Raw genomic sequence first — 10,438 nt, forward strand, 5'->3', positions numbered from 1 at the left:
GCATTTGTACATCGTTTCTCAAAACATTTTCTCTCCATTTAAACCCCAGACATTAGGTCCTCATTTTTCCCCTCCCTCCCCGTACTTTCTATTTCTGAAGAACCCTTAAAATGCCCAGTGTGTGTGTGTGTGTGAGATATCCAGTGTGGCCCTGCCCTGTGTGTGGAGTGGCTGGCTGGCGGTAACTGCACCGAGGTGCGGTGAGCGTTTTGGAGTTGTGGTCATACCTTGGTAAAGAAGAGAGAGCAGATACAGGTTACCGCACCTGTGATCATGTTCTCGGGAGATGCTCATGGTGTGTCCTCTTTGCTTCACTCGGTTCCTGATTTGTAGCCACACTCTTGTCTTCCTCTGCCATCACCCCTGAATGAGCCCGGGTTCTCTAACAAAAGCGGAATCTGTAGCATTCATCTAGTTACCTATTGTTACTCTTTTTAATTTATTTTAAGGAATTGCTTCACAGACTTGGAGGGCTTGGCCATTCCAAAATCCCTAGATGGAAGGCTAGGAACGTTGGCAGGACATTTATGCTGCCATCTGGGGGCAGAATTTTTCTTTCTCCAGAGACTTTCAACTGATCTGCTTTATTTAAGGCAGCTGACGGTAAAGTGAATCCTATGTAAATATCTTCGTGGTAACATCTCGACCAGGGGTCCTCAAATTATGGCCCGCGGGCCACATGCGGCCCACTGAGGACATTTATCCAGTCCACCAGGTGTTTTTGCCCCATTTGTTTTTTTACTTCAAAATAAGATATGTGCAGTGTGCATAGGAATTTGTTCATAGTTTTTTTTTTTTTTTTTAACTATAGTCCGACCCTCCAACGGGTCTGAGGGACAGTGAGCTGGCCCCCTGTTTAAAAAGTTTTAGGACCCCTGATCTAGACTAATGTTTTGATTTAGCAGCCGAGTCCTTAGCCTGGCCAAGTTTGGGACACACACAATTAACCGTCACATCCCCCACTGACATTTTTTATTGCATGTTGAACTTCTCTTATTGCTCCGCGGGTCTCTGATCCATGCAGCCTTTGTTGTAATGATCACCCATGCAGGTGCAGAATGAAGTGACCGATTTGGAGGCAGACGGGGTGGGGGGTGGGGTGAGATAAAATATCCCTTAATGTGAAGGGGCTTCAAAAAGTTTGTAGAAAAACTCCATTTTTCCATGAGCTTTTTGAACCCCCATTATATCTGTTCATGATAAACCTTGTAATATTTCAAATAACTTACCCCTACCAGATAAACAGTTAGAAACCACTACTATTTTACATATCTGTGTTAGAGATCTTAGAAAGGTCTATTTAGTGTAAAGATTGGGAGGTGGGGTGGAATTCATTTACATCAAGTCAGTTTTAACTCATAGTGCCTTAATAGAACTGAATAGAGCTCCAGCCAGCTGTGTTTCCGAGGCAGTAACTTTTCACTGCCATGGAAAGCCTCCTCTTTCTCCCAAGAAGCAGCTGGTGGTTTCGAACTGCTGACCTTGCAGTTAGCAGCCCACCTTGTAACCCACAGCGCCCCCGGACCCCAGGTGGAACACTGGCATACCAAGAACTCAAACCCACTGCTGTTGAGTCTAGGCCAACTCAGAGCAGCCCTAAAATGTGGAATAGGCCGATTCCCCTTAGGGTTTCTGAGGCTGTGAAGCTTGACAGGGCGGCAGATCTCGTCTTTCTCCCAAGAAGAAGCTCCTGGTGGCTCTAGACCTTGTGGTGAGCTTCCCAGTGCATAACCCATAGGCCACCGGGCACAGGCACATGCAGTCAAAATCCAAGGCGGAAGTCAAGGACCTGCGGGACACTGGGGGCCCACTGCATAACCCACTGTGAGGATGAGTCTAAAGGAGCTGGGGTGCCATGTGGCTTCACCCGGGTCGGTGCGAAAGCTCTCTTCCCACACGTTGGCCCTATGGGTCATGGGGAGACGGAAGAGTGGAGAAGTAGGAGAGCTTGCATGTTCAGGAGTGGGTGCCAAAGGTGGAGGACAGTGCCGAGGGAAGGGAGCTCTGTGGAAATCCAGTCAAGGTCAGGGGAGGTCCTGAGCGGAGGTCCACCAGAGGAGAGGTGGAAGCCGCTCGAGTTCAGGAAAACACGGCGCCTGCTCGACGTGGAGCGTCTGGAAGACTGGACAAGGAGGCTGGGACGACTCGGTCCCGAAAGGCAGATGAAGGGTCAACCGACGGTCGCTGCAGGTTTGGCGTGTGGCATGCCCTCTGAGCTCCCCATGTCCCTGTGCCTGTAACGGGCTCTGTGACCGTCCTTTGTCCTGTCATCTGCCCCAAGAAGCAGCCACAGCGTCCTGCCCACATCACAGGGATTGTCGGACAAATGAGGGGGTGTGGTGACACGTGGATACAAGACCAGGCTGTGCTCTCGGCCACACCATCAGGAAATGCCAGCTAACGTTGTGTTGGCAGCATGTGGCCTTCATTACAAAGTCCCGAGACAAGAAGATTCTTGATAGTCTTGACTTTCCAGAAAGCTCGGCTACCTTTAAGAAGTGACTCTCACGGGTCCTTAGCAAGGCCCTGTACAAATGTCGCCTTTTCATCGGCGTTTGAAGAGTCCAGCTTACCCCTGGTAGTAAATGAAGTTCCTTCGAGCGGAGGCGGTTAAGAGATCAGCTCTCTGGGTGGCTGTGACCGTGGCTGGTGCTGGGGCCTGTGTGCCAGTTCCCATCACAACCCCGGTGGGCACAAGGAAGCTGTGCCCATCCTGTGCCAGCCTTCCGTTGTGATGCTTGCCTGTGGTTGCAGCCACAGGGTCTGTCCGTCCATCACGCTGAAGGTCCACCTCTCTTTCCCTGCCCCTTTTGCATACCAAGCAGGACACTCGCCAGGTACTGATCTCTATGATAGCATGTCAAAAGTACATGAGATGAAGTCTGACCGCCCTCACTTCTAAGGACCAATCTGGCTGTACTTCTTCCAAGACAGATTTGTTTGTTCTTAGATTAAAACAAACAAACAAAAACAGTCACTCTGCAAGCTTGAATTGTAACTCGCTTCCATCGCTCAGTTTTTCAAACAAGCGGTAGAGAGGTCTGTAAGGGGACGGCCTGGCAACACCAGGGAGGCAGACACAAGACAGAATGATCAATCAGCCACATCTGGTCTAAGGGGCAGTGTCTGCCCAGGCCCAAAGTTTAGGAGGGAGGGATAGGAAGGGCCTTCGCAAAGAAGGGAGAATTAACAACTCAGGGAGGAAGTGGGTGAGTGGTGTTACCTTGTGGGGGGGTGCAATCAGTGACACAGAACACTACCTGTCTGACTTGTTGATTGGAAAACCGATTTTGCTCTGTACGTCTTTGCCCAGTGCACGATCAAAAGTAAGAAGGGCAGGGTCTCTCGCCAAGCACATTTCACGTAGATTCATGACTGTTTTTCTTTTTGAAGACAAGACTTCAGATGCGTGGCTTTTGATGCCCATGCCATCTGGTTGTGATGTGCCCAGAGGGTAGCTGGGGGTCCCCGTGTGGAACTCGATTCTCCGGCACGTCTGCATTTATTCCATCTTCAGACTCTACGGAGAGAATTTCTTCAGAGAAGTGAATGCCTTGTGTTCGCTCCCTGATGAAGCAGCTCAGAGAGTTAGTTCATCAGCAGAGCCGCAAGCATCTTTGGTTTTGTTTGAGTTTAAAGCTGAAGGCGCGTGTCCTCCAAACCCTCTCGGTAGGTGAAGGAGCGTCCTGGTTCCCCGGGGACCCTGTCACAAAGAGGCAAGCGAGTGGCTGAAAAGAAGAGCAGTGTGTTTTTCCAGAGACCTGGAAGCTGGAAGTCAGGCCTTGAAGGGAGGTCCTTCTGTGTGAGCTATAGAGGGTCTCTTGTCTGCCTGCGGTGGTCTGGTCTACCTGCTAAGAACTCGGAAGGGATGAAGTTCACAGCCACTCTGCCCTGGTACGGCCTCCTTCTCGGAGCAGATGCAAACCCTGTGTCCACGCTCTGGCCTCGCCCACAGCTGCAGGGTCCAAGAACACTAACTCTGGTGGTGGTGTGGTCACACAGTGGGATGCTGACGGCCAGGGCACCATGTGACTCCTCAGCGTGACTTCCGTGAGGTACACGTGATGACAGTTGTGCACTCGCAGTGTACATGTGGAACTTTTAATTTCTCAAAGCACACACGCCAACAGAGACCCCCAAGCCCCAGCACCTGCTAGCCCATTTCTCGAGTTGCTCCCGATTCGTCATCGTTGGGACAACAGCGCTACCCCCCAGGGTTTCAGAGATACAATCTTTGTGGAAGCAAACTGCCTCACCTTACTCCCTCAGATCGGCTCCTGGGTTCAAACTGCCCACCTTGTCGTTAGCAGCCTCCGAGGAAAAAAGGATCCCTGCTCCTGAGTCGTTTCCAGCTCATCCTGACCCTGCAGGACAGTGTAGTACGGTTCTTAGGGGTCGCTGAAACTGTAACTCCTTACGAGGGTAGAACACCTCGTTCTCCCTTGGAGCATCTGGTGATTTCAAACTTCTGACCTTGCATCTAGCAGCCCAGCACTAACCCACTGCACCACCAGGACTTCCTTAATGATAGGTTTTGTAAAAGACAAGCGTCAGCTGTCCATTTGCCGCTGAGAAGATTGGCCTGTGCTCTATACACATGAGACCGAGTGCAGGGGTCCCCAGCACCTGCAGATGGGCTCTTGGGGCAGGCAGGATGTGGTCATTACATAATCTGTTGTCCATTTGAGACTTAGGAGTGAAGGGGTGGAGTTTGGCTTGTCAATCGGGTCACAGCTTGATGACCTCATTTGGAGGCACTAAAGAAATAAATAGCTCGTTGGAGGCAGGACATACATGTTCTGTTCCTGCAAGACATTTTTGTTGACAGGCCACATGGAGACAGGCTGATGGCAGCCAGAGCCTCAGACCTGGAGGAGCCACGTGGAGATCCCTGCCAGCGCTGAGGTGCTTATACTGCCACTGGATCCACAAGACTTTCCACTCACTGGCCTGTGATCGTCCTGCATTCGGCGTCATTGCATGAGTTTCATGAGTCTGAAGAGGAATTTATAGATTGGTATCGGACATATGGGCTAATATCAGACTTATGGACTTGGGTACTTTGGAGAAACAAATCCACAGCGACTCATGTATAAGAGAGAGTTTTATGTAAAGAAATTGTGCATCACGAAAACATCCCAACCCAATGCTGCCCAAGCCCACAAGTCCAACATTAACCCATTAACCCAACACCAGTCCACAAAGTCCTCCACCTCACAAAACAGAGGCAATGATGCCGACTGCAGGAGGAAAGCTGAGTCAGTGAACGAACAAGCATCTCAGCACTAGCAGGGGTCTCCACACGGCTGCTCCAGCACCCAGGGCTGCATCGGGATAGGTCCATGTGGCTTCTCCTTGGGGATGTCTTGTAGGAAGTCAATCTTGCAAGCTGAAGCAGGGAACTGCTAAGGCAGCTACACCCGGTGCAACCATGGACCTTGCAATTAGTAGCCCCGTGCCCAGCCCAGAGTGCCAGCAGGAGGAGGGAGGACCTGGTTCCCAAGACAGCACCATGGGAGGTGCCAGCGCTCATACCCTCGGGCATTCTCTCCCAGAGTTGCAGGAAAGAAGGCACTGGAACATTGTGGTCTGAGCAAAAACGGGTGGCTGGCACCCTCCGGGGCATTGCAACCACGTCCTTCTTTTGGGCCAGACCGTCACCCCCTTTGCCCCAGGCTACAGATTCCCAGAGACTCAGAGCTCCCACGGAAGTCGGCAGTAGACCGTGGAAACAAGACATCATTTTGGTTTTTCAGCTCTTGTGGCTGAAAATATTGCTAAAGCGCATGACTGGCCTCCTCGTGTTTGAAAACAGTTACACCGAGCCTCTGAGAGGCTACTCCGTGGTCCCGGGCAGGGCCTGGAATTAACCAGTTTGCTGTAATACACCGCAGATGCGTGGGCTTCCTGACTCACTTTTCCCCAGGTTTCCTTTTCCTCCGCTGCCGCCACAGCGCACAGTGAGTGCGCAGAGAAGCCTGTGACTCGGCCGGGCAGGGTCAGATCTCCGTTTGTCTGCCGGCTCCCGGGGCCCCTGAGACAGAAGGAAGCACTGCCGGGCCTGCACGGCGGTTTCACGGGGGACCCCGTGGTTGCAGCCACCGTGTCGATCCGCCTCCATCGCTCTGCAGGAGAAAGATGGGGCTTTCTACCCCCGTGAAGAGTCCCAGTCCCAGAAACTCACGGGCGCTTCTGTCCTGCCCTTCTAGGGTTGCTGTGAGTCGGGGCAGACCGGATGGCAGGGCCTTTGACTTTGGTTTTCTACCTCGCCCACCAAGATGCCCTCTCTCCTAATCACACATCCAAATTCGAGAAGAGGAGGTGTCCCCAGCCTCCCTTCTAAGGAGCAGGAAATCCAGCTGTGCTTTGTCTGAGAGTACCTGTTTGGTGTGCTAGCATCCCGTGGTCTGGTCAGTGTTCTCCGTTGGCTAGCTGGGTGGCTGTACACGAGTTATTTTTCTCTCGCTCTGCCTCAGCCAAGGAGCCCTGGTGGCGCAGTGCCCGAGTGCCCGGCTGCTAACTGAGAGGGTGGCGGGAGGAAGCACCTGCTGGTCTGTCCCTGTAAAATCCACAGCCCAGGAGAGCCCCCCAGAAGGGCCAGTTGGGCAAGACTTCGTCTCACGTACTTTGGACATATTGTCAGGAGAGGCCAGTCCCCAAAGAAGGACATCATGTTTGGTAAAGTGGAGGGGCGGAGAAAGAGAGGCAGGTCCTCCACGAGATGGACTGACCTAGTGGCTGCATTAAGGGACTCGGTCATAGGGACGATGGTGAAGAGGGCGCAGGTCTGGGCAGTGTCTCGTTCTACTGGGCGTAAGTAGCCACAACTCGATGACACCTAGCAGCCAGGGAGCCCTCTGAGGTCGTTGTGGTCACGGAGCCCCCCAGTTGGCTGTACCTGACAGCACACACCTGGACCACCACCACATGCCTCTTCATCCACGGCAGGTGTGGTCGGGTGTGGCGATTACCAGGTAGGGTGACGAGGTGGATTAATGCTGCTTTAAGGGATGCATCATTCAGACACCGTTTGATTTCCTCAATGAACACTGAAGAGACTTGACTTCTGCCCCCTACCGCTTGTGCTGCCTTTGCCCATTTAAAGAGACAGTATCCAAATTCGTTTTCTTCTAAGCCTTCTCATCTCGAAATTCCCTGTGCCACATACCGGTCTCTACAGATATACGTCGATTTGACGCAGTGGTTCTCCACCTTCCTAATGCTGCTACCCTTTAATACAGTTCCTCATGTGGTGGTGACCCTCCAACCATAACATTATCTTCGTTGCTACTTCCTAACTGTAATTTTGCTACTGTTATATATCGGGCGACCCCTGTGAAAGGGTCGTTCGACCCCCAGGTTGAGAACCGCAGCTTTTTCATGAACGTAAATTGAGTAGGAACCCCAGTAAATCACTTTCCTTCATGAAAGCATGACTTCAGTCACAAATAGAAACAGCGTCCAGAAGTCCAGGTAGAAAAGCAGACAATGCAATGGAGATGGTCATACTGACTGACAGTATCTTGAGTGTTGATCATGCTAGTTATACATTTTATATATAGTACCACAGTTTCCTTTACAAGTTATTTGTGGACAAGAATGTTGTTTTCAAATAAAGTAAGCTAATTTTGAAAGAAAATGTGCCGTCTGGTCACGTGTCAATTTGGCTCATGTCTGTAAGAACTGTTCGTAAACCTGGTTGTAAAGAAGGCCGGGCCCCATAAGTTTGGCTCAGTAGCAGCTGGCGGGTGGGCGGTGGCCCCAGCCCCAGCCCCAGCCCCATCCCCCCCCAACGTTTGCTGCCTCGGTTCTGTCTGGGCCTGGAGACCCAGCAGCCAGACCTGCTTATCCTTCTCTTGAAGACCCATTGAGTCTGTTCCTGCCCGTTGCCACACTGCTGGACACGGGAACTGCCCCTGGGAGTTCAGGGACTGTCACGCTTCTCGGGAGTAGAAAGTCTCGTCTTTATCCCTCGGAGCGGCTGGCGGTTTCAAACGGCCGACCTTGCGGGACAGGTAGCCACTACTCCACGAGGGCACCTTCCCTGCGAAGTATAAGCAGAGACGGTGGAAGGTTGGCACGCTGACACCCGGTGGGGCTTTGCACCAGGCTTCTCCTGCGCTCTGCAGAATCCAGCCCGGGGCTGGTTCTTCGCTGGTTCCCGTCTCTCATGGCCTCCTGCGATCCCAGGTTCGTCTGGAAGGACGCGAGGGCACTGGACCTTTCTGACGCTGTACCTCTGCCCTGCAAACTGAGGAGAGTTTGCCCTAATCTCCAGGGTGGCTTGTCAGCCAGCTACGTGCTGGTGCAGTTATGAGACAGTTTGGGAGTGCAGCGAGACCGGGCGGCTTTGCATAGGGCGCTGCCTTGTGGCTTCCGTCGTCGCCCTCTGGGCTCGAGGTGGCTGGTGCCGTGGTGCCGGTTCCACTCCAAGCGGCCCTCTGAACCACAGGGCGAACCTCTGCCGGGCGCTGCGCCTTCCTCCCTGTCGTTCCCACGCCGGAGCCCATTGCTGCAGCCTCGTGTCAGTCCATCTCCTGGGGGGCATGCCTCTTTTTCCCTGCCCGTCCGCTTTGCCACACATGATGCCCGTCTCCAGGGACTGGTCTCTCTCGACGACATGCCCAAAGCATGTGAGACAGAGCTCCGGGTCCTCGCTCTCTGTTAGTGGCCCGCCGTTTGGTTTTGTTCCTCAGACAGTTTTTTGTGGGCTTGACTGTAGTTTCAGAAGTGTGCTTTCTCCGTCCCTCGCTCTGCCACGGCAGTGGGTCCCCTGAAAGGAAGGGGCTGGGACTGCTTTGGGGAAGAGAAAGGGAGGTCAGAGGTCACGGGGCCTGCACTGGGATGGCTCTCCTTGGCCGCCCTCGTGGGTGCAGAGTGACCCGGTTTTTTCATGTCAAACGGAAAGGTGTGTAGTGGGGAGTGGACATCCCCTTCCGCCTAAGGTCCGGTCAATGCGGTGGAGTTGTGGGAGCTGCTTCAGGCTGTTACCCCACTGGGCAGTGACCGGGCTGCCTCGGAGAGGAGCCCATGGAGCAGGTGGCTGTATCCAGAATGGACAGAGGGGTGGCCCTGGCCAGGACCTCCCCCCCCACCCGCCAAGTACCGAGTGTAACCTCGTGCCATGTCTTTGCAGACCTACATCGGCTCCATCATCGCCTCCGTGAACCCCTACAAGCCACTCCCGGGCCTGTACGAGCGTGCCACCATGGAGCAGTACAGCCGGCACCACTTGGGGGACATCCCGCCCCACATCTTCGCCGTGGCCAACGAGTGCTACCGCTGCCTCTGGAAGCGGCAGGACAGCCAGTGCATCCTCATCAGGTCAGTGTCCGGGGACAGGGGCGGGGCCTGGGAGCCTGCCGCCCTGCGAGGGGACACTGAACCACAGTGCGGTCAGGACCAGACCAGCCTGCTCCTGCCTGCCTTTCTCTGCGCCCGCTCTGCCTGTGGACTGTGGATGTGTGCAGGAAAGCCACCTGCCCCCAGAGGGCTCAGTAACAGTAGTCGGGGACCATCCATTCCCTCCAGTCTTCACGGCAGACGAGGCAGCTGTTTGCTCATAGCGGCACTTGGCCGCATGGTCCGTGTCCTCCTGTTCCGGCCTCTCCTTCACCTTGTGTTGCTACAGGAAACAAAGGACAATCAGTGTGCCTCCTCCAACTTGTACTGCCCCAGACAGACGCTGAGATAGAGCGGAATCCCCGAGCATGTTACTAGGCTAATGAATTCCCTTGCCCGTCACATGAATCCATGACCCTGAACCCCAAACCAGGTCCCTTGTTTCTTTTTAATAACAAATTGGAATTAACATATGCGACTGACTGAAAGAGATCACGCCTGTACCCCAAACCGCTGTCTATGTTTGTCTGTCCCTGTAAGGGGAGAGCACCTGGGTAGGTGGTTTCTCTCCAGAGTCACCTGAGGGGAAGGTGCTGGCCATGCAAACAGTTGGCTGGCTGCGTGGTCACACCCTTCACTAAGCCTGTCTGGACCATCGCCAAAGAGATCATTTGCAAAACTAAAAGGAGTCATCCAACGTATAAACAGAGCTCCCCCCCTCCAAACGAGGTCATGCCTCCTTCCCCAGGTGAAGCCTGTTTGTGAGCGCTTCTAGATGACGTCAGGGAAGGGACAGGTCACCATGTCAGTCTATGAAACATGTTACTCCAGTTCTCAGAAACAGGGAACTCCACCTATTTAAGGAAAATTTAAATACTCTTTTTGATCCCTAAATATTTGCTTGTACATATTACTTCCGGTGCAAAAAAAGACGACGGTGTGACTAATGTATCTATCGATTGCTCCGTGGAGCAGCTTTGGAAGAAAGTGGAAACCAAATGAGATCTGAGTGTGTGCGCGTGTGTGTGCACACACATTCATGCTGCTTTTAGTTGCTATTAGGTTCGTCGGTCCTGGCCCACAGTCACCCCCTGCA

At 53.2% G+C, this 10,438-nt stretch overlaps 1 protein-coding gene across 1 annotated transcript in view; it reads left to right on the forward strand.

Annotated features, from left to right (window-relative positions):
* Nucleotides 1–10,438, forward strand: part of LOC101653924 (unconventional myosin-X-like) — a 123,275-nt gene that overhangs the window by 91,760 nt on the left and 21,077 nt on the right. The window contains exon 4 of the mRNA XM_045285276.1: nt 9,137–9,324. Within this exon, the coding sequence (XP_045141211.1) occupies nt 9,137–9,324 (188 nt within the window). The remainder of the gene's footprint in view (nt 1–9,136; nt 9,325–10,438) is intronic.

This window comes from Echinops telfairi, unplaced genomic scaffold (assembly GCF_000313985.2).
Source record: "Echinops telfairi isolate 266 unplaced genomic scaffold, ASM31398v2 ScPeMD7_7469;HRSCAF=8507_1, whole genome shotgun sequence".
Classification (NCBI taxonomy): domain Eukaryota; kingdom Metazoa; phylum Chordata; class Mammalia; order Afrosoricida; family Tenrecidae; genus Echinops; species Echinops telfairi.